This window comes from Aristolochia californica, unplaced genomic scaffold (genome assembly GCF_029961685.1).
Source record: "Aristolochia californica isolate CCGP_79_NKW_82.1479 unplaced genomic scaffold, dmAriCali1.0.hap1 SCAF_1, whole genome shotgun sequence".
Classification (NCBI taxonomy): domain Eukaryota; kingdom Viridiplantae; phylum Streptophyta; class Magnoliopsida; order Piperales; family Aristolochiaceae; genus Aristolochia; species Aristolochia californica.
In genome coordinates, this window is record NW_027181770.1 from 49,394,851 (window position 1) to 49,419,335 (window position 24,485).

At 37.6% G+C, this 24,485-nt stretch overlaps 1 protein-coding gene across 1 annotated transcript; it reads right to left on the minus strand.

Annotated features, from left to right (window-relative positions):
• Window positions 1-19,348: 19,348 nt before the first annotated feature.
• Window positions 19,349-21,134, minus strand: LOC137959507 (F-box protein PP2-B10-like). The gene is made up of 3 exons (XM_068806867.1): window positions 20,580-21,134; window positions 20,391-20,509; window positions 19,349-19,983 (listed from the first exon to the last, which is right to left on the minus strand). The coding sequence occupies exons 1-3, from the start codon at window positions 20,853-20,855 to the stop codon at window positions 19,512-19,514; spliced, it is 867 nt and encodes a 288-aa protein (XP_068662968.1). The 5' UTR covers window positions 20,856-21,134; the 3' UTR covers window positions 19,349-19,511.
• Between the last annotated feature and the right edge of the window lie 3,351 nt (window positions 21,135-24,485).

A 24,485-nucleotide genomic window follows, 5' to 3' on the forward strand; every position in this document is an offset into this window, starting at 1 on the left:
TTCTTATATTTCTTTGAGTAGAATTTATTTCTTATATTGTTTTAAGTAGGAGTTATTTCTTATATTGTTTTAAGTAGGAGTTGTTTCTAATTACTTTATATGTAAGGGCATTATGGGGAATTATTGTAACCCTAACCCTAAAACTCCTTGATGTGACTTATTTAAAGGAAAGGTATGAATGAAACAGGTAAGCTTTGAGATTTTAGAATAACCTAGTCTAAACAGGTTGAGATCACCTCTTGATCTCGAGTTTAGGGTTTACTCCAAAAATCCAACCTATCCTTCACCCCTCATTGCCATCCATATTCACCCAAATTCATCCTTCATCATCCATACTAAGAAGAGGAGCTTCCTGCCCCTTTTCAGAGCCCAAAGAGAGGGTTCTCCCTCTTTATCAACGTTAGCCACCATCAAGGGGTCTAACCCTCTTGACGAGCAGCAATTGGGGAAGTTTTCTTGTCATTGACGTAAGGAGATTAATTGTTGTTCCTAAGCTTGGAGCCAGCTAGGAAAGAGAGGTAATCATTCATGCACGTGGGCCAAGGCTTGCCACAACCAAATCGGGTTGACTTGCTACAACCAAATCAGGTTTGAAACCCTGATTTTCGTGAGAAGAAAAAGGTATTCTCCTTACTTTATTTTGGTCAACATTGAGGGCTTAATTTCATATATTTAGCAATCAAGATATTGTATCCATCAAGTTTTGTCCACGTGAGAGAAAACCAGCCAGGAAGGTTTTTGTTTACACTCATACTGAGTCCAGTAACTCAGTACCAATGCTGGATTCACAAATCCCACGCCATGTTACACGATCCATGACTCGGGACCATAACAACCGAGTGGAGAAGATGAGCCTGGTTTTAAAAGCAGGAAAAGAGAGGGACAGAAAAGAGAAATAGAAGAAGAGAGAAGTGGAGCGGAAGAGAAGCAAGTGTAGAAATCCACTAAGACAAATTATACTTGTTGATCCTCGCCATCAAAGTGAACCACAGTGACTAGCTTGAGAAGCCAACGAAGCCTGCATCATCTATCGTACGTTTTCAGAGGGAGATAATGAGAATTAATGACAGAGTGACAGGAAAAGGCATACCAAAAAGTTCTTCTTGCAACATTGTGCCAAGGCATCCACTCGAGTAGATTGAAGCAAGAAGCGAATGGTGGACCAAATATTCATTTCAGTCTACTTGATCTTGTCAACTTTACACTGATAAGAGATGTTAGGAAACACACATTTCCAAAGTTGGGCAACATATTTTATTCAATTATATTTACTATGGGCTAAAATTAAGTTGTCTAATTTTGGTAAGCCCATAGACCGCTAAAGAAGGAGTATGGGCCAATTGAGTAGATACCCATATTGTCTTAATTAGAAAATTATGGGAACCCTAATTAAATAATATAAATAGAACATCAGGGTTGTGGTCCCCAAAGACTAAATCAAACACGGTTTCTCTTCTCCCCATCCGAAAGAGTGATGATTGTCCCGTAGTGGAATAAAGGTGATTTAGTTGAGGAAAATCATAAAACCATTCATTTGTTCATCATAGTAATTCCGCATCAGAAAGACAATAATTCAGAATGGATCCAGGTATGTATGTCAAATCCTAATATTCAAGCTTGATGAAAATTTTGGATTATGATTTAAAATTATGATTTTTAACAAGTGGTATCAGAGCAGCATTACTGTTAGATTATTGGGATTGGAATGGAGGAGTTCCGTGGAGAAAAACGATGGTTTTGTACAGCCCCGGCGTTGTGTGTGTCACTCTCCACAGAACTCGGCTTACCTCTGTGCGTCGGTCGGCGTCGCCGATGGACGCCGGTAGCCGACATCAGATGGGTGTCCGACGTCCGGTAGAGGGCCACCGGTGGAAACCGAAGCCCTCCACTGCCCGTGGCTAGAGGTTGAAGACGACCTCCAGTGCGGGCAGGGAAGAAAGAAAAAAATTTGGAACTTAGGTAACATTTGATTTAAATTACGAGTCGAATTGGATAGGTTGCAGAGGATCAGACTGGTCAAGACGAGTCCGTCAGGTTGATGCGACTCGGATGTTAAGGGTCAAATCGGGCGGTTCAGGTCGACTCACACGGGTTGAGTCAGCTCGCCCGAGAGAGGACCGAGTTGACTCGGTTCTAAAATTCGAATTTTTATGTTTAGCGAATATGACTAGTATGCCAACTCGCATTCATGTGTTATCATTGGATCAAAAATATTATATATATTAAATTGTAGAAATTATAGAATCTGTTTTTTATGCAATTTTCATTCATGTGAATATTAATGCATGCACATATAGTTGTTTAATGTGCATATTTAAGTTGATTTTTCAATTTTGAAAATTCCTATTATTTTTTTATCCAATTGGTCTAGTATTTTAATCAAATTGATTGAAGCTACATGTTGCCAAAGCAACCTCTGTAGTATAGATTAATTTGACTAAAAATACATAAATGTTTGTGCGGAGTTATTTATGCAAATTGTGCTCGGCCCAAATGAAGACACAGTTTGGCCACATGAACAACGTGCCTATGATGATAAATGTGTGACAATTATAAAGAATTTTCATGCGAACAATAGTCGGTCCAAAGAAAGGCTATTGTTTGATATAACTGATTGTCAGTATTTGATCATTGCATAGAGAGTACCACTTATAGTTAATTTCTCTGTCCTAAGACTGGGAATTAATGTTGTACTAGGTATATTGATATGGGTCACCAATTTGGATTATTTGTACATGTCTTATTTTTCTTGATATGACACGCTAGTTAATGTGAGTATGCTTGTTTATTTTGTTCTATATACAATTTCTATTGCTACTGCTATGAATGTTACTGCTCAAATAAGTAACATTCCAATGCTAAGTGGGACCAACTTTAAGGCATGGAAAGATACCGTGGAAATTGTCCTTGGTTGTATGGATTTGAATCTTACACGTCTAGTGGATCAACCCACTTCTACTTCGAAAAACCTCAATGAGGTTAAAATTGAGAAGTGGGAGCGCTCTAGCCGAATGTGCTTGATGATCATGAAGCGCTCCATTCCGGAGGAATTTTGGGGCTCTATTACTGAGAGCAAGAGCGCCAAGAAGTTCCTTGAGGTAATTGAGCAATATTTTACCAAGAATGAAAAGTCGGAGATGAGTAGCCTTTTGGCTAAATTCATTTTGATGAAGCATAAAAGCAAAGGGAACATGAGGGAGTACATCATGGAGATGTCTCATCTCACATCAAAACTCAAGTAATTTAAAATGGAGTTGTCTGAGGACTTGCTCGTGCACTTGGTTTTGATATATCTTCCTACACACTTTGGACAATTCAAAGTGAGTTATAACACTCAGAAGGACAAATGGTCCCTAAATGAGCTTATATCTCACTGTGTGCAAGAGGAAGAGAGGCAACAACAGGATATGACTGAAAGTGCTCACTTGGCCTCAACCTCTCAGAAAAAGAAGAAGAAGAGAGGTAAGGATGTTGCGGAAGGATCTTCTCATATTAAGAAACAGAAGAAGCAGGATGAGGAGTTTACCTGCTACTTCTGCAAGAAGTCTGGACAGATGAAGAAGGAGTGTCCCAAGTACACCACCTGGCTTGTAAAGAAGGGTATGCCTCTAACTTTAGTTTGTTCTGAAGTTAATTTAGCTTTTGTACCTAAAGATACTTGGTGGGTGGATTCTGGTGCTACCACTCACATAAGTATGTCTTTGCAGGGTTGCCTGTGGAGCCGAACGCCAAGTGATGCTGAAAAATTCATCTTTGTGGGCGATGGCAAAAAACTTGCAATGGATGCTGTAGGAACTTTCGGATTACAATTAAACATTGGATCTTATTTGGATTTATTTGAGACATTTGTTACACCGTCTTTTAGGCAGAATTTAATTTCTATTTCCATTTTGGACAAATCAGGTTTTCTTGTTCTTTTGGAAATAATAAAGTTAGTCTCTACCAAATTTCAAATTTTGTTGGTTCCGGTCCCTTAATTTGATAATATGTATATGCTTGATGTTGTTAGTTCCTATAGAGAAATACTGCAAACAAGTTCACGGGGTACAAAGCAAAAATTAAGTGAGAATTCTACCACATTATGGCACAAACGTTTAGGACACAACTCTAAACAGAGAATTCAAAGGCTTGTGTCAGACGGAGTTCTTGAACCCCTAGATACTACAAGCTTCCAAGTTTGTGTTGAGTCCATCAAGGGGAAGCAAACAAACATTAGAAAATTAGGTGTTGAAAGAGCTACAGATTTCTTAGAACTTATACATATAGATATTTGTGGTCCATTCCCTACAGGTTCATGGAATGGACAACAGTACCTCATTACATTCATAGATGATTACTCTAGATTCGATTACCTATATTTAATACGTGAGAAGTCAAAATCCTTGGACATCTTCAAGTCTTTCAAAGTCTTGGAAAGAAAATAAAGGCTATCAAATCTGACCGTGGTGGTGAAGACTCTGGAAGGTATGATGGATCAGGAGAACAATGTCTAGGACCCTTCACGATTTTCCTCAAAGAGTGTGGAATTGTTCCGCAATACACCATGCCGGACAAACCCAGCATGAACGGTGTTGCAGAGCGATGAAACAAAACTCTTAAAAATATGGTAAGGAGTATGATCAATCATTCTTCTTTGCCAAAGTCACTTTGGGTTGAAGCTTTAAGACCGTAGTGTACATCCTTAACAGGGTACCCAGCAAATCAGTTGCCAAAACCCCCCATGAGCTTTGGACAGGCAAGAAGTCTAGCATTAGGCACTTGCAAATTTGGAGTAGTTCAGATGAGGCACAGCCTTATAGGCCACATGAAAGAAAACTAGACTCAAGGATGGTTAGCTGTTATTTCGTTGGTTACGCTGAATGCTCTCGAGGCTATAAGTTTTACAATCTCACATCAAGATCCTCTTTGAAACGAGAAATGCGAGATTCTTTGAGGATATTTTGGAGGGGAAGAAAACATAAGGAATGTTGTCTTTGAAGAAGAATCTTTTATTGACAATGATCAGGTCTCCATACCTATTGCTATTCAAGACATAGATTAGGCACTAGAGGACAATGTTTAGGCTTCTATTCTTGACATTGTTCCACATCAAGACAACAATGAGATTCGTCCTCTTGCACCACCTTTAGAACAAACTCAACAACCTCAAGAAGTGAAATTAAGGAGATCTACTAGGGAGAGGAGAAATGCGATTCCAAATGATTATATTATATTTCTCTAAGAACATGAGGATGGTATCGGATTAACAGAAGATGACCCGATTAACTTCTGCCAAGCCTTGCACAGTTCTAACTCTCAAAAGTGGATTGATGCCATTAAGGATGAGATGAAGTCTTTGAATGACAATGACGTTTGGGATCTCATCGAGGTGCCTAAAGGTGTGAAGCCCATTGGTTGTAAATGGATATTTAAAACCAAGAAGGATTCAAAGGGCAATGTCGAGCGATATAAGGTCTGTCAAGTCACTAAAGGCTTTACTCAAAGGGAAGGCATAGACTATAAAGAGTTTCTCTCCGGTATCTTCAAAAGTCTCTTTTAAAACAGTAATGGCACTAGTGACTCATTTAGATCTAGAGCTGCATAAGATGGATGTCAAAACTGCGTTTCTCAATGGAGACATTGACGAGACAATTTATATGGTACAACCAGAAAACTTTGTATCTGGAGATCTAAAGTCTATGGTCTGTAAATTGAAGAAATCCATTTATGGTCTCAAACAAGCTTCCCGTCAATGGTATCACAAGCGTCATCAAATCATCACCTTGTACGATTTTGAGGTGAATGTTGTTGATGACTGTGTATATCATAAGTTTAGTGGGAGTAAATACATCTTCTTGAATATGTCGATGACATTCTGCTCGCTAGTAACGATATAGGCTTACTGCATGAAACCAAGAAATATCTGACAAATAAATTTGAGATGAAAGATCTTGGTGATGCCTCTTTTTATTAGGTATACAAATACTTAGAGATCATTCTCGAGGTATCCTTATGTTGTTACAAAAGATCTATATCGATAAGGTTTTGAGCATATTCAGCATGAAAGATAGTGAACCAGGAGACACACTGTTATGGACTCCATAGCATCCCAAGTTATCAACAGGCATAGGATTAAATTATTTGTAATTCAATTCATTAGGGGTTTATTTGTAATTTGTTGAACTTATGGCCTTTGGCGTGTTTTCCCTAATTCCCTATATAAGGACGTGAGATGAACGAAGGAAGGTAAGCATTGAGTAAATTAATTTTAGCCAGGTCAGATTCTCCCTCAGAGGTCTAGGTCGAGCTTCCTTCAAAGCACAATCCATTCCATTTTGATTCCACCATTACACGTTCAAAGAACAGGGGTTCTCTTCCAGTGTCAACAGTCAATCTGGAGGGAAGAGAGAGAAGAAGGGTGATGAGATCCATGGCCCGGGAAGATCCCAACACCTCCTCAAGAAAAATGCTTTCACCTAGTTCGAGACAACGGATCATTCCTTTCAGCAGTTGAAGGAAGCATTATTTTCAACGCCGATTTTGCAGCTCCCGGATTTTGATGCGTTGTTTGTAGTGGAATGTGATGCTTCGGGCGGAGGTATAGGTGCAGTATTATAGCAACAAGGTCACCCGATCGCTTATTTCAGCCGACAGCTTGGCCAACACCATCACGAACTAGCAGCTTATGAAATGGAATTAATCGGTTTAGCTAAAGCAAAATCCAGCATTGGCGGCCTTATCTCTAGGGGTGCCCATTTATTATTCGAACCGATCATTGCAGCTTGAAGTATCTTCTTGAGCAGCGTCTCACCACCTCCCCTCAGCAGAACTGGTTGATTAAGCTAATGGGGTTTGACTTTACCGTTGAGTATAAACCTGGCAGTTTGAATCTGGCGGTCGATGCCTTGTCTCGTCGGGACGTTCTTGAGCCACACTTATATGCTATCAGTCAGCCCAGAGTTCTTTTGTTGGATTCTATAAGGGAGGAGACACAGCAGCATCCGAAACTCATTGCTTTATATCATGATATTCAGTAGGGGACATCGGATATCCATTGGACGATCCAGGATCGTCATATCTTGTTCAGGAACAGGATTTTTCTGCACCATACCTCGCCACTTATTCCCAGTATCTTAGCCTCTTTCCATGACAGTACACATGAGGGCAGACAAAAAACATATTTCCGCCTCAATAGAGATTTTTATTGGAAGGGTATGAAAAGCAGTGTAACAAATTATGTGGCAGCTTGTCAGACTTGTCAACGGAACAAAGTCGAATCATTAAGTCCAGCGGGGTTGCTCCAACCCCTTCAGCCACCATCACAGGTATGGTCAGATATTTCCATGGACTTCATTGATGGCCTTCCCCCCTCTTCCGCTAAATCCGTTATCTTTGTTATGGTTGACCGCTTCTCCAAGTATGACCATCTCCTCCCTTTGGTGCATCCCTACACAGTCGCTCACGTGGCTCAGATCTTCATGGATAACATTGTCCAGTTACATGAGATGCCTGCATCCATTACCAGTGATAGGGACGCCATCTTTACCAGTACATTCTAGAAAGAACTATTCAAGCTGCAAGGCATGAAATTGGCGTTCTCTTCTGCCTACCATCCGCAGACTGATGGTCAGATCGAGGTAGTTAACAGGACGATTGAGATGTATCTTCGTTGTTTTGTGGGGGACTCACCTAAAAGGTGGGTTAAGTGGTTGGCATGGGTAGAGTTTTTTTATAATACATCATACCACGGCGCCCTCGGCACTACTCCATTCAAGGTAGTATATGGTAGAGATCCACCTCGGGTTTTGTCGTATGAACCAGGTACATCCAAGGTAGCCACCTTGGACCAGGCTTTAGCAGAATAGGATGCCATGCTCAGTGAGGTGCGCGTTCATCTCCAGGAGGCCACGTGCTATGAAACTATCTTATGATAAGAAGCACCGGGAAGTGTTCTTCTCTCCCGGGGATTTTGTGTGGCTACGTCTCCAACATTATAGGCAGCTTTCACTAACTGCCTCAAAACGTCACAAACTCTCCCCGAAATATTATGGTCCCTTTTAGGTGTTGGACCGCATTGGCACAATCGCCTACCACTTGCAGCTTACACCAGAAGCCAAGTTCCACAATGTGTTTCATGTCTCCCAATTGAAGGCCTTCCAGGGATACTCCCCATTGCTACACACCCCTCTACCACCACTACATGAAGGTCGGGTCCTTTCTACCCCAACGCAGGTGTTGCAGGCTCGCCATATTCAGGGCGATTGGGAGGTTCTAGTGCAGTGGGCTGATGCTGACCCCAGTGACACTACATGGGAGCCCTTAGCAGTTTTCAGGGCTCTCTACCCTCTTTCGAGCTTGAGGACAAGCTCGAACTCCAAGAGGGGGGTGATGTTATGGACTCCATAGCATCCCGAGTTATCAACAAGCGTAGGAATTAAATTATTTGTAATTCAATTCATTAGGGGTTTATTTGTAATTTTTTGAACTTATGGCCTTTGGCGTGTTTTCCCTAATTCCCTATATAGGGACATGAGATGAATGAAGGAAGGTAAGCATTGAGTAAATTAATTTTAGCTAGGTCGGATTCTCCCTCAGAGGTCCAGGTCGAGCTTCCTTCAAAGCTCAATCCATTCCATTCCGATTCCACCATTACACATTCAAAGAACAGGGGTTCTCTTCCAGCATCAATAGCCAATCTAGAGGGAAGAGAGGGAAGAAGGGTGACGAGATCCATGGCCCGGGAAGAACCCAACACACACCCGTCGCTAAAGGAGACCAGTTTAGTCTCAAACAATGCCCTAATAATGATCTTGAAAGAAAAGAGATGCAGAAAATTCCCTATGCATCAGTAGTAGGGAGTCTAATGTACGCTCAAGTTTATACTCGTCCTAACATAGCATTTATAGTAGGAGTTCTGGGCAGATATTTGAGCAATCCGGGTATGCAACATTGGAAGGCAGCCAAACGTGTGATGCGTTATTTGAGGAAAACAAAAGACTACATGCTCACTTATCGGAGATCAGAAAATTTAGAGATCATTGGGTTCTCTGACTCCGACTTTGTTGGATGCCAAGATAGCAAACGCTCCACATCAGGCTACAACTTTTTGTTGAGTGAAGGAGCTATCTCATGGAAGTCTGCTAAGTAGACTCTCATAGCTTCTTCAACCATGGTTGTGGAGTTTATTGCTGGTTTTGAGGTGTCCAACCACAAAATATGGTTGTGAAACTTTGTCACTGGACAGCGAGTGGTAGATGGCATTGACGGGCCATTAAAGATTTATTATGAAAATAACTGGGCGGTACTTTATTCCAACAACAATAGGAGCTCGACGAAGTCGAAGTTTATCGACATCAAGTTTCTAGTTATTAAGGAGAGAGTTCGGGATAAGCAAATTTCTATAGAACATATAAGGATAGACTCTATGCTAGCAGACCCATTAACCAAGGGCTTAACGCCTAAGGTCTTTCATGAGCACACTGCTCATATGGTCGTTATTTTTGAGGATAATTTGGTTTAGTGGGAGTCATTTCTGTACTATATGTTTGTTTTAGACATTGATTTATTCATTTTTTTTACATAATAAAATTGATTGCTTATTATTCTATTTTTGAATTTGCTTGTATTTCTTTTTATGAGCAATGTTCGCATTGCATTAAGGACTTTGGAAAGATTTCACTAAAGACTAAAGAATGACCAGTTGGAAATAGGCATGTCTGAGATCACATTGCATGTAATTTCCATGCTACTCATCCATATTTGAGCTACGTCATTGAGTGTATTAGTATGGTGATCATTGTGGTTTACTCACGACTGTATTGTGATGATAGTCGCGGTGGTTCCATTATTAATAAATAAGATGGTTCCATAGTATACATATGCGCGCCTAAAGAATTTGTGATATAATTGTTTCAGGAATGATATGTAACCAAAGTGGGAGATTGTTAGGAAACTCACGTCTCCTAAGTTGGGCAACATATTTAATTCAATTATATTTAATTTGGGCTAAAATTAAGTGGTCTAATTTTGGTAAGTCCAAAGACTGTTAAAGAAGGAATATAGGTCAATTGAGTAGATACCCATATTATCTTAATTAGGGAATTATGGGAACCCTAATTAAACAATATAAATAGAACATCAAGGTTGTGGTCCCCAAAGACTAAATCAAACATGATTTCTCTTCTCCCCATCCGAAAGAGTGACATAAAGGTGATTTAGTTGAGGAAGATCATAAAACCAATCATTTGTTCGTCATAGTAATTCCGCAACAGAAAGACAAAATTTTGGAGTGGATCCTGGTATGTATCCCAAATCCTAATATTCTGGCATGAAGAAAAATTTGGATTATGATTTAAGATTACGATTTTCTAACACGGGAGCCACAGGGCAATCAATCAAGGTTCTTGAATTTATGGAAAAGGAAAATACTTCATTGACTTTTAGTAATCAGAGTACATGAACCTCTATTTATAATAGAAGAAGGTAGTAGAGTCCAATTACAATAAAACTACCATTGTCCCAATTACACCCAAACTCTAACACTTAAAGTTAAATCCTAGCATAATTAAATAACTCAATATAGATAAAAAAAACAAACCTAAATCAAACTAAAACTCTTCTAGGACGTTACCATTAGATAAAGATACTTTCTTGAGTCCTTCTTGATCTTCCAACTGATGTGATAAGGATGCCAACTCATGGTAATCAGTGTGGGTCCTACTTCTTATGGGTTTGGACCCATCTTGTGGGCCTTCTTTGGTCATTTGGCCCATCTTATAATACTCTTAGATATGTGGGCCTTCCTTGGTCATGTGGGCTTGAGCCCTATCTTCCAACACTCCCCCTCAAGCTGGGGGGTGAGAGAACATCAAGAACTCCCAGCTTGCTGTAAATGATATATAGGATCTTTTTGTACAAAATGTAAGTCCTCCAATCTTCCAACACACCCCCTCTCGCTGGTGCATTATTCCTTGAGACCCAGCTGGCCAATTCACGGGGGTATAACATAGATTCAATAATAACTTCCTCTGCAATGGTTTCCCAACCATGATATTTTTTGACAGGGCCCATCATGGTTTCCCAACCGTGATATTTTTTTATAGGGTATCCTTCGTCATGGTTTTCCAACCGTGATCTTTTTTTATAGGGTATCCTTCATCATGGTTTCCCAACTGTCATATTTTTTTACGGGGTAAAATAAATGATGATATGAGGCCACCTCTTCTTCAATAATAATGTCCCCAAAGAGACATAATAGCAACAGTTGTATATAACACGACTATCTTCCAACACATATAACACGAACCAAATAATAAACTTTGTAAAAGAACCCATGAAATAATCAGATATAAAAATTTCATCTTAGATGCACAAGCTTCATCTTTTGTGCTCCCCCTTTCTTGAATATTTTAGTCACATAAACTTATCCACAACATAAGGAATAAAATACCTCTTTCTTGTACTTCTTCTACTTCTCCCCCTCAAGCTGGGAAGTAATGATAGTGATCCCAGCTTGAACCAAATATCATAGATGTAGCAATAAGCCAAAGTAACAAAGATGTATAGATAATCCCTCAAACCATGGAGAAGTGAGATATTTTTCTGATATATCAACACAAAAAGTGACTCAAAACAATGGGCATAAATTCGGATTTTTCAATACAACATAATAACAACATGACCTTTTATTCTTCCAATGTGAACATTTCTTTAAATATAGATCAGATTGACATGAAATTTTCTTATTATGAAACTAGACTTACATACCTTTCATTAAAGTATAATATCAATTCATAAAATATAATTATTAGAAGATAAATAACCTGATAGATTTTGGTCTCTGTCATCTGTTTTTCTTTTTTTCTAGCATGACCATGGACTCTTCCAAGATAAATATCTCCTTAAAAAAAAATCATATCGAGAATTATTTGAATATTTAAGAAACTAAACGTACATATATTTATTTTTATATATAATTATACATATAAAGTCTCTTTATTGATAGCATAAAATTCCTCGAAAGTTGAAGCTTTCTGCTGCCGCTCGAACCTTTTTTTCAATCTGACCTTTGTAACTTCAAATATCAATTTCTTTTTGTAGATAACTCAGATAAAAAAATTGGTTGAATAGTTAAAAGAATAGACTTACAGATATATTTTTTTATATATATTTCTTCAGATAAAGTCTAGTTCTTGATAGCAAAAAATACCTCGAAATCTGAAGATTGCTGCTACAGCTCGAACCTTTTTTCAATTTGACCTTTGATCATTCAAATATCGATATCTCTCTGTAGATAACTCTGATTGGAACAAATAATTTTTATTTGGAAAGAAGACTCAAATATATTTCCGTCAATATATAATTTTCAAGATGAAAAACTTCTTATAGAGGTAAAAAATGCAAGTCAATCTACTGAAGTAGGGACTGAAAAAACAAAAACTATGAACCTAGACATATGGTTTAGGGTTTAGAGAAAAGGATCACATTACCTCTGTGGGTTGACCACGTCAACTCACAGAACCTGCTCTGATATCATGTTGAATTTATGGAAAAGGAAAATACTTCATTGACTTTTTTAATCAAAGTACATGAACCTCTATTTATAATAGAGGAAGGTAGTAGAATCCAATTACAATAAAACTACCCTTGTCCCAATTACACCCAAACTCAAACACTCAAAGATAAATCATAGCATAATTAAATAACTCAATATAGATAAAAAACAAACCAAACTCAAACTAAAATTCTTCTAGGACGTGACCATTAGATAAAGATACCTTCTTGAGTCCTTATTGATCTTCCAACTGATGTGATAAGGATGTCAACTCATGGTAATCATTGTGGGTCCTATTTCTTATGGGCTTGGGCTCATCTTGTGGGCCTTCTTTGGTCGTTTGGCCCATCTTATAATACTCTTAGATATGTGGGCCTTCCTTGGTCGTGTGGGCTTGAGCCCTATCTCCCAACAAAGGTTAGTCAATGATAGGATTCCATGAAGATTCAAATTTTATTATAAAGATGCATGACAAACAATTAAGCACATAAGTCGAGCCCACAACGTCTCAAGCGTCATTTCAATAAAATGACTAGAACCAAATCAGACAAGGTGAGCCCATGCAAATAAATTACCAAATGTGGTTAAATAAAATTTTACGAAGTGCTTACCTTGTCCATCCACCAACAAACAAAGTTTTAAGGAGCGCTTCTACAGACATAAAAATTTGATTACCAAGATCAAAAGATCATGATCACTAGTTGACCAATGGTCAAACTTAAAAATCTTGAGAGTCAAAGCATAAATATTTTTTTAAAAAGTTAGTCAATCAAAGCTTAATCAACAGTGATGTTTTAGCCAATTGTAGATGCCACCATCGAAATCAAATATGACGAGAAGGCCATCTAAACACAACCTACGAAAAGGAGGTGACATGTCAAAACACAGCGTGATAAGATAGCTCCACCTAAAGGAAATCGGTGGCACTATTTCAAAATGAAAGAGATGAAGTGAAGAATAAATTTTTTTGCCAAGTATTCTTCTCCCCTTGCATGTGTAACTAATCAAGGGGAGAGACAACGTTGGGGGGAGAGAAAAAAACAAGGGGAGAGACAAAGTTGGGGTGGTTGAACCACCCCAACTACAATATAAATAGGAAAATCCTATAGGCTTAAGGAGGAATGTTAGAGAAGAGTGTTGGCCCAAGTGGTTTCTCAAGAGGGGGTGAATTGAGTATTTACCAATTAAAAACAAGTGTGCACAATTTAAGATAAATGCAAGTGAAATTAAAGCATGAACACACCACAATTAACACAATATATTTTTTTTATCAATGTTCCCCTATTGGTATTCATGCCCAAGAACCCTTGCTTTAGAAATTCCACTAGTATGAGCTCTATTAGCTTGAAATTGCATAAAAGAGATTTTAGTTCTCTTAAGACATGTATATAGTCAAATACACAACCACTAGCAATCTCCCTTGAGATTGAGCTAAATTCTTGCTCTAGCAAGTTCTTCAATCTTGATTCAAGGTTCTAGATGAACCTTCCAAATATAATAAAAAACTTTCAAGGAAACGGAAAACCCTACACCCTTTATAAACTTGTAGAGACAACCTTTCTCCCTTGAAATGTCCAAACCTCCAGCTTTGATGCACAATGAAATGATTTGGAGCTTGACTAAATGAATGCACATGAAAGAATTGAGAGAAATTGAATGGTTTTCGAAACAAGGATCTCTATCTCTCAAAAATGAAATTAGGAGGGAATTTCAAGATTGAATGCTAAAATTGTAGTAGGTAAGCCAATAAATTGTTATTAACTTCTCAAAAAATTATTTGGTTAGTTTTTTATAATTTTCAAAAGCCAAACTAGCCATTATTTGCTTATTTTAAAAAAGTTGACATGTCATTGATTGATTAGTGTGAAGTATTGGTCAATCAATCATGTGTAATGTCTATGTTTCTGTTAGAAAAAGGCTTATTGATAGATTGCATGATCCATCAACATCCTTCTATTGGGGTCTAATAAATTAAGTTGATCAATTAATGTCCAAGGACTGATCGATCAATCAAAATTCCTACTAGTTGTGCTTTGCAAGTATGATCAATCAATGGTGTTCCTATGATTGATCATGTTTTGTCTCCCTTGTTGGCGAACTTCTATATGATCGATCAATGTCAAGTGGTTGACTGAACATTTTCCATAATGTTATATTTCCTAGACAACATTGACGGCTCAGTCCATGGGGAATTATCGATCATGCTTTATACCTTAGTTTGGTCATGTTCTGGTTGATCATCAATCACCTCTAATTGATCGATCATGCTTTATATTTTTTACCTATGCACATTCTAGTTCATCGATCATTGGCAAATGTTGATCGATCAATCCAATGTTAGATCTCTAAGTGTGTTTTTCGAAGCATGATTAAAATTGATCCTAAGTTATTCTAACATGTTTAAAACATATGTATGCATTGATAAACATATAGACTATGCAATTTTTTACTAAGAATCCAAAAACTTTCATTGTACATCAAATTTGATGGTTTGGGGCTGCTCCTTTACATACTGAGTTTTTGTTATTTTCAAGACTTCCTAAACTTCAGTCTTTAATTCTTTGTTTCTTCTTTATGAAGGTGCTTCTTTAAGATGACTTTGACATGGTATTGTAGCTACTAGAGTTGGTCGATCTACGTGTCAACTCAGCATAAGGCATTGATTAGGCTCCACAACTTAACAAAAATATTTTGTCTAGTCTATTAGCTGATAAGTAAAGTAGGGTGTCAATCATACTTCTATAGAGCATATCCACACTACCTCTCTTATATCCATTTTTCTGCAAGAATTCTTTTAATCTTTCATACCACATTCTAGTAGCTTTCTTTAACCTTTATAGTTCTTTATGTAATTTATATTGATGGTCAAGCTAGCTCACGTCCTAAAATCCAGTTCTTCAATGTCAACCTCTTCTTTAATGTTCCTTTTAGGAATGCACTATTGACATCCATTTGGTAAATTTTGAATTTTGTGTGTCAAGCATAGGAGAATAGGATTTTAATTGCCTCTAATCTTGCCATGGGTGCATAGGTTTATTTGAAATTGAGCCCTTTCTCTTGGTTCTATCCTTTGGTAGCTAACCTAGATTTGTTCCTAAAGACCCATTTAGTCCCTATTACTTGCTGATTTTGGAGTCTAGGTACTAGAGCCCAATCTTTGTTTCTTTCAAACTGATTGAGCTCTTCTTGCACTTCCATAATCCAAAAGTCATCTTTTTTGTCTTTAGCAAAGTATTGGGCTCAGTATTGGGCTCTATTTGAGAAATGAAGGCACTATGCACCATAGCTTCATGAGTTGTGCTTCTAGTAACATTTTTGCCTTTAGGATTACATATTATGTGTTCTTGGGGATGATCAGCCATGAACCTATAGTTCTTTTTCTCCATAGGTGGTTCCTCTTGGTTCTTCTGGTCACTTGGGTTCTCTCCAAGGTTCTAGTCTTGAGGTTGAGATCTTGGGATGACTCGTAGGTGTTTCCCTCTTTTGTGATTGGAAATTGGAGTTGAGGTTGAACTTGGTGAATCAGATTCATAAAATTCAACATGCACCGACTCCTCAATTCTCATAGATGTCTTTTTATAAAATCTATATGCCTTGCTATGAGATGAATAACCTAAGAAAATTCCTATATCAGCCCTAGAGTTAAAATTTCCTAATTTCTCCTTTGGTTCTTTTAATACAAATGTTTTGCATCCAAAGGTCGAAAAGTAAATTATGCTGAGAAGGGTGCCCATATACAACACATAAGGTGTTTTGTTGAGAAGGGACCTCACTTACTCGGTTTATGATGTAGAAAGTGGTATTTATGGCTTCAGACTAAAATTTACATGGAAAATTGTATAGCTCTTACCATCTCAATTGAAGTTCTATTTCTTCTCTCAACAATATCCTTTATTAAAAAATTGATTAATTATAAGTACATCATGCATAAAACCCTTCAACGTAATATACATTAGATATGAAAGAGGTTGAGGTACCGATTTTACCAATTCCTTTTATATTACCTTTGATATTGTCACTGGTCATGTGCCTCATGCAACTGCAATCCAAAATCCAAAAAGTTTTCGATGCATTGGCTCAGAGACAAACCTACATCACGAAAAATTTAACCCTAATAGATCCATTTTAAGGTAGGTCCCTTTGGGATAACACTTGAAGCACTAGGTTGATTTAGGCTTCCAAAATTTTTTGCCCATGTTCTTTTGGGTTATCACAAATTTTTTGCTTGTCTCGAGCACATCATGGAGTGATTAAGTCTGACAAAAGCTCTCTGATTAGACGAGAAATTTGGCTAAAAATAGGATTCTAGAATAAACAAAAACTCAATTTACCGAAAAAAGAAGAGAAAACCGAAAAGTAGAGATTTTTTATCGAACTAACCTTTGGTACTTTTGATATTGATATCTCAAAAATATAGCTAGAATCACAAACTATTTGTTGGTCAAGAAACTAGAGTCAAAGAGCTTTAATTTGATAGCCAATTGACATAAAAGTTTTGTCTTTGAATTTTTTATTACCACTTGATTTGCTTCATTATATAGCATGACCCTCAGTGACTTCAATGAGAATATCTCTTTCTATATAGATCAGATTGATATAAAATTTGATACTTCTGAAACTAGACTTTGATATCTTTTATTCAAGTTTAAATTCCTTATAAAATGAACTTCTTTTTAGAGAAAAGTTTGATAGATTTTAGATTTTTACTCTTAGTTGGAATAAGTTCTCATTCTTCTTTGGCCAGCATGACCATTTCCTTCTAGAAAAATCAGATTGAAAATTGTTTTGATGGGTAAGAAAATAGACTGAAAATATTTCCTTACTTATAATTCTCCAGATAAAGTCTTGCTCTTGATGGCATAAAATGTCTCAATAATTGATGCTAAGTTGTTGCTTGATATCTCTTCCTGTGTTGTTTTAAATATCAATTTATCTATGTTGCTTGATAACTCCAATTGATAAAATTATTTTTGATTTGGAAAGTAGACTCAAAAATCTTTTCATCAATATATAATTTTTAATATGAAAAGTTCATTGTGGAGGTGTGATTGCCAAGGAAATAACAGACACAAGGATAAGAAAGGAAAATAAAAGTTAAATACAAAACTAAACTACTAGAAAAAAAGACAAGAAAATGATCACATTGTCTCTGTTGAACGAAAACTCACAAAACAAGCTTTGATTCCATATTGAGTTTTTGTAAAAAAAAAAGTTAATTTTCTTGTTGTGATTTGAGTACAATGAGTTTCTCTTTATAATAGAGAAAACAAGTAGAATCTAATTATAATTAAACTACTATTCTAGTTACACCCAAAGTTAAATACTAAAAGATAAGTTGTAAAATAATTAAATAATTTAATATAATTAAAAGACTAATATAACTAAAACACCTTGCGACTCTCATGTGAGACAATGATGTAGAGGGAAACACATTTTGAATTGTATATTTTTTATCTTTTTCTATTTAGGGAGGAAGAGGGGGGGGAGTTAGTCCGAAATGAAGTGAGATGAATTACTCCTGCATTACTTAGTTCATTATATTAAGGGGTTAGTGTACAATGAATTATACTTCAATTGAATCATGTCAATTCATTCGCTTAGGCAAAAAATGGGGAATTTGGATTCAGACCTATTTTGCGAATCAAACACTTGAAGAGCGTGTCATGCGCATTGCTCCTTCCCCCCATCTTTCGGCCAATAATTTTTCTCTCTCCCTCTCCCCGATCGACCTTCCTCCCTCTCCTCTCCCTCTCGACCTCCATTACAGAGTACGGGAGGCCGAGCCTCTCGGCTTCTCTTCTCTCTCGGCCTCCCTCTCTTCTCTCTCTCTCGGTGTACCATTGGAGCGCCGCCTCCGTCGCCATTGCCCGCCGTAGTTTCCCGCCGCTGAGGAAGACGACGCACGCCGTGAGGAAGAGGATGGTTTAATTTTTCCTAAGTTAGGAAAAATTAAATAATTGTCATAAAAATAATTATTTATATTTATTTAATAAATTTATTATATAATTACTATATTAAATTAGTAATTTAATAGTCATAATTAAAATATTTTTAAAATAAATATTTGATAAATTATTTTGGTTTAATTATCCCATTGATATAATTAATTAAACCAATGGTTTTAAATTTTGTGACAATATATTATTAATTAATAATACATAAAAATATATTTTTTTATTGATAAATATATTTATATATATATATATATATATATATATATATATTTATTATATTATTTTTTATTATTGTATTAAATTAGTGGTTTTTAATGTTAAAACATATCTTATGTTATTAAAAAATAATTTATTTATTTATTATATTCGTTTATGTTATTTTTTAATAATTTATTCTAGTCACATGTAATTATTGTATTAATTTATAATAAACTATAATCATTAAATAATATAATATAATTTATCATTAATTAGGATGTTAATATATTCTAATACTACATGTTAAATCAAGTATAGTAACCATATTTATTTTGGTTAATTATCTATTTAGATATATGTTCTTTATAAGTATATTATAAAATATTACTCATTCTCTTATCTCTTATTTATAACATACTTTTCATTTAAGGATACTAACACTTAAATCTGTTTTCCAATGTATTTAAACCCGTCTACACAGATACCCACGGATGAGTTGAAATTGAATCAATTCATTTTAATATGAATTTAAGTTTTTACTTCATTTCAAGTTTCGTTGTCCACTAACCCCCTCTTAACGCAAAACAGTCCCTAAAAGTGAAGTTACATGTGTCCCTTCTTTAGGTCTCAAACTAACCGTGTAATTGGATGAAAAGGACCGCCGGATATTACATTCGAATGTAAATCACCAAAAGTTGTTTATGATAATAATAATTACCCAATTCAATTTGACGAAGCTGAAGTTACATTGCAGCTCCGATTGGACGTAGCAAAAGTTAGCTAAAAACCAAAAATGCCAGAAATGAAACGCAAAGAAGACACTTCCGTTACGCTTTTTTGGGTCTAATCTCAATGCCATCAACGATCAGTCCCCTCTTCCAGTCACCGCCTTTCACCTCCATCAAGCTGAACTCCACCTCCCCATAGTTCCCCTCGTCAGTGTAGAACTCTCCCAATTCCAGCTCCATCCACCCGTCGCCTCTGTCAAGGGGGACTCGCCCATCGGCCGGCCAGTTCTCCTCGAAATACGAGTTGCGCCAGCGTAAAAGACCAGTCATAGGCACCGTAGGTCGGCGCCTTGGGATGGATGGAAGTTTCAGAAGAGCAGGGTGCACCGATAGCTGGTCTCCCAGTTTCACGCAGAGCTCCGCTGGTGCGTTATCCAGCCCGTACCCTTCTGGGTCGATTTTCACGACCAAGTACGCAATGTAGGTGGTTTTGGGTGAGAGCAACTGGCTGTTGAACCTGCCCGTGATTTCCAACCAGCAGACCATCAATAGCTCGGCTACCTTCGAGAACCTGTACATTAATAAAGGACGGTCAATCCAGAGAATGCTATTGAATGATTTCAGCAAAATTGTTGAAACAATTTTTTGGGAGTCACAGTACAAGGAGAGCGCTTAAATGTGAACACGAAAAATTTCCTGCAAGATCACGACAACCTGCAGCGCGGTTACAGCGAAGACTTTTAAAATAGGTTAATGGCGAAATTATTTTTCTTTCGGGGTAAGCAACAGAAATTGGTTGACGATTTTTAAAGATCATAAAACAGTCATTTTAATATCTGATAGGATTAAAATCAACCAGAATCTGTTCGTCAATTGGGCACGTTGAATTATTAATTGATATAAATGGGAATTTGGTGGCGAGGAAGAGAAGATTAATGGCAGTACTGGAACGACGAGACGAACAGAAATAGCACGAACCTTGATTCAGATGAATCAACCCAACGCCAATACTGAGGCGTATCTCCCCATACAATTCCTAGTTCGCCGGCAGATAGCATAAAACATTTCTTCCCGGAGGACTTGTCCAACCAATAGCTCTGCCATTAAACCCGAACATCAGATTCGAATTTTTTCCCTGAAGGGTTAAAAAAAGGGAGAATGTCATACCATTTTACCACCGTCGATGAGAATCGAATCGCATAACCGGAAGTAAAGCTCCTTCTTGGAGGAATACTCCATCGGAGAAACCGACCGGGAAAGGATGTCAGAGTAATCGTCTCGTAGAAATCTCTCCCAAACGCTATCCGATTCAGCCGCCGAACGAAATATAGAGGAGGCGGCGGACGATCTGCAGGCATCGCGTGGAGAGGCGAGAGAAAGTACATGGGAAATACAGCCTTCCGGCAACGAACTGAAATCTGGACCATCCACGTTTTCTGTCATCGCGTTAGGATTGAATACGAGAGTACTGCGAACAATGACGGCGGAAGAAGAGAAGGGAACGTAGGTCTCGTCCTGGCCTTGTCCCGATGTCTGGGTTTTGCGCGGATGGAATTTATAGAGAAGAAAGAAAGGAGATAAAACGAAAATGACGTAAATGCCCGAACCAGATGCGTATATGGATAAAAAACACCGAGGAACCTTCGCTGCTAAGCTTCCAAGGCTCAGATGCGGTATGCAAGGGGTCGGCCGGTGAAATGACGAAAATGCCCGGCAGAAAACCTTCGACGCTAAGCTTTCTCCGGTGGAGCTCCGGAAGAAAGCGAGGCTTCGTAGGGGGAAATGGGAGGAAGAAAGCAGACGGCAAATCTCTATTATTTTGTCCAGATTGGGTCCGACGGCATTGCCGATGTTAGAAAGTTAATAATAACACTGGACTGGCGTCTGACTCGGAGACCGTCGGGTGGGTGATAACTGATAAGAAATTAATAACGATTTGTCGTCATCCCTGACTTCAGACCAAAACGTGGCTCGTTCAGTTTCGGTTTGGTTTGGGGTAATCACTACGAAACTGAAACGCAAAGACTAAAAACGATAGAAAACAAAGAGAAGAGAACCGAAACGTGGCTCTCCCCGTCTCCATTCGCTGAAGAAGATGAAGCAAGGAATGAGATCAGTACTTTTGAGTCTCGACTCACCCAGAAGCCTAAAACCATCGTTGCTGCTCCAAAATTATGGCCTAATTCGTCCGACTCTGGGTTCTTGCTTGGCTCTTTGCTCGGAACTCAAAATGCTCCTTCAAGCTCTATCTCTGAATACCATTTTCAAAATTTATTTGGATACCAATCCAGATCAGTACGAGGACGTGTGATTAGATGAATGATTTTTTAAATATAAAAAATATTTTGATACATCTGCTTTTAAAATTTTGATAAATATTAACGCCATATAAGTCTAAATAACAATTACTTATTTCCACCATTTTACCTTAAATTTCTCTGTCAAATTTAATTTCCCATTTTAAATCCTTGTAAAGCATGCTCAAATCTTTTCATTTTTTTGCTTTTCAATAATTAAAATGCTATGTCCAATGACTACAGCAATCGCGCCTTTGTTAGGAAAATAAATAAATATGAGTTTTCTTTCTTTGAAAATGGTAAAGACATTATTTTATATTTTTGGTTGATATTATTGTCATTACCAATTTGGTATAGCAGTGTGAAGGTACGGGCAAAAAATGGAATAAAATTATTTTGAGTACTGTTTTGAATATAATTTCTCTATTCCGAATCTATTTCATCCGATTATTTTTTGAGGTATTCTAATTCCACTTACTTTGAGTTTGAAACACACTCAGTTTTATTTTAAAGTAAAAAAAATGACCCAACTATTGGACCCAACAAATAGACTATTCATTTTTTAAGGGTAACTCAAACACAAATCACCTCTTGCGTGAAGAATAAAAGACTTGATTTAAGTTGGATATTGAGTACACTCCTGTACTTTTTAGGAAATATGTCTACACATTGCTCTGAAATGATAAAAACACAAGCTCATAAGCTAAATAAATACTAGAAGAAAATAACTTTAACCGAAAGGAGGCGATTATGCAACACTCTAACTTCCAAAGAGACATTTTTTTAAAAAAAAAAGTAGGGGAGACTATAACGGAAGAATTTAATATATTCGACAACAATTTTTGGAGGTAACTATGCATAAGATACACAACCAAGTAACAAAAACGCAAAAACTTGAAAACAACATCGAAGCAAGATATTACATACCTTGAATGAGCACATCATGAACTGTGTTGGAATATATGATGTAATTAGTGTGGCACTGATGTAATTAGTTTACATTTTTTGTCTCTTCCTCACTCTTATTAGGGTGAAAGGTATACTTGTAATGTTGGTAGTTTTAATACCTATAAATATACCCTATGGGGGAGGGTTTGGATCAAGTCCATAACCTCTTCTTCTTCCAGTTTTCTCCAAATGGGTCTCTCTCCCTTTTTCTCCATGAGCTAGAGCTTTGATTTTCAGGATTCTGACTATAGTTTTTTAGGTTTCATTCTCTTTCGTTTTTGTTAGTTACTAGATATTAATTTTTTTATTTTATATTGTTGCTCGTGGTTTACTATCAGTATTGTCTTATTTTGCTTTCTGATCTACACTTTCATCTTTGTTTCTTCGCCTATTTATTTTTGGATTGCTTCTCTTGTATCTATTCTTGTTAATTTTGGGAGTTATTTGAGGGAAGATTTGCATTGACAAGATGGGAATTTGCTGCTGCTTAATATCTTCTCATGCTTGTCTCTTCTCTGGCATTGGATCGGATCCACTTTGTTTAGAAACTAGCATCCAGAAAAATTCTGGTCCGTGATCCCTGGTTCATCGGATCTTTGCTGTCATGATCGTTTATTGCTGGACAATTGCTGTCATCGTTATTATTTTTTATTGTCGTTGTATCTTACTTGTTTGCATCTTCTTTCAAAACCAATCCGGTGATTCTGCTACTGATTATGAGTATTATGTAGCTTGATTAATTCTTATAATTCAGGCTTCAACGTGTTGCTTCTACTAGTACTCATGATATATCTATCGTTATTGATCCAGCCTGCTATTCACAACAGATTTGTTTCACTTATAATCAAGCATATTTGCTAAAACTGTTATGGGATCCTGCCTATATTGACTTATCGTAGCAGTATCGGTATTTTGGCTATTTTGTTTCAAAGTTGCTAGTTCATCGTTGTTTCCATCCTAGGAGCATCGGCAACGAACCAGCAAGCGCTCCACTTCAGAATACAAAGACCCGCTGAATTAACGGGATTTTCTGCTATCTAGAAGATTATCTCATCAGCACGTCTTCTCTGATCCAGAAATTTCGTCGTCTATTATCACGGGGAGATAATAAAAAACTGTTGATTTCTCAGCTTATCTCACATCTGTGTTTCGTCACCGCTTTGTTCAGCACTGCGGGGAAGAAGAAGAACTATAGGCAAATTAAATGTTTCCCTAAGTTTGGAAACATTTCATCGGCTCGCTGGGTCTGCCCAAGTCTCGGACCCGACAGTTCTACAGAGTTAATCCGGGTCAACCCAGACCGTATCATCGTCTCTCCAGACGATGCCACCTGTCACCGTCGAAAACCACAGCCACAGTTATGCTCTCTTCGTTGTCGTCGTTGTTCACCTCGACAGCCACAACGCCGACCGTCCCAAGCCAGCTGACGCCGCAGCGCAGAACCCCCTTTTCAAAGCAAGGGCTCTACCTCTGCCTATTTCGCTCCCTCGTTCGGCCAGTAGGTTGAACAGGGGCTTTATTTCCGTTTGCGCAAAATAATCTCGTTGATTTGCGAGAATATCAGTCCCGTTGCCGTTGTTGGAGAAGACAACCCCATACTCCGCCGAGTCATCTTGCCGCGACGCTCTCTACAATCACAGGCGCCATGGGGAGGAAGATGAAGACGTCTATCTGCCGATGATTTATTTCGGGCACTATTGATTTTTCTTTTCAGAAATATTTACCTCAGCCGATGTGGCAACTATCTTTCCCTCTGTTTTGCTGTTGTTCCACTCCCTCTGTTTTGCTGTTGTTCCACTCTACTGGACGAAGCTCATGAAAAATCAGA

Coding starts and splice junctions, on each gene's coding strand:
- LOC137959507 (XM_068806867.1), bottom strand. CDS start 20,855: ATGACAGAAAACGTGGATGGTCCAGATTTCAGTTCGTTGCCGGAAGGC. Junction 20,510..20,579: donor TCATCGACGGTGGTAAAATG/GTATGACATTCT, acceptor GTTTAATGGCAG/AGCTATTGGTTGGACAAGTC. Junction 19,984..20,390: donor GTTGATTCATCTGAATCAAG/GTTCGTGCTATT, acceptor ATTAATGTACAG/GTTCTCGAAGGTAGCCGAGC.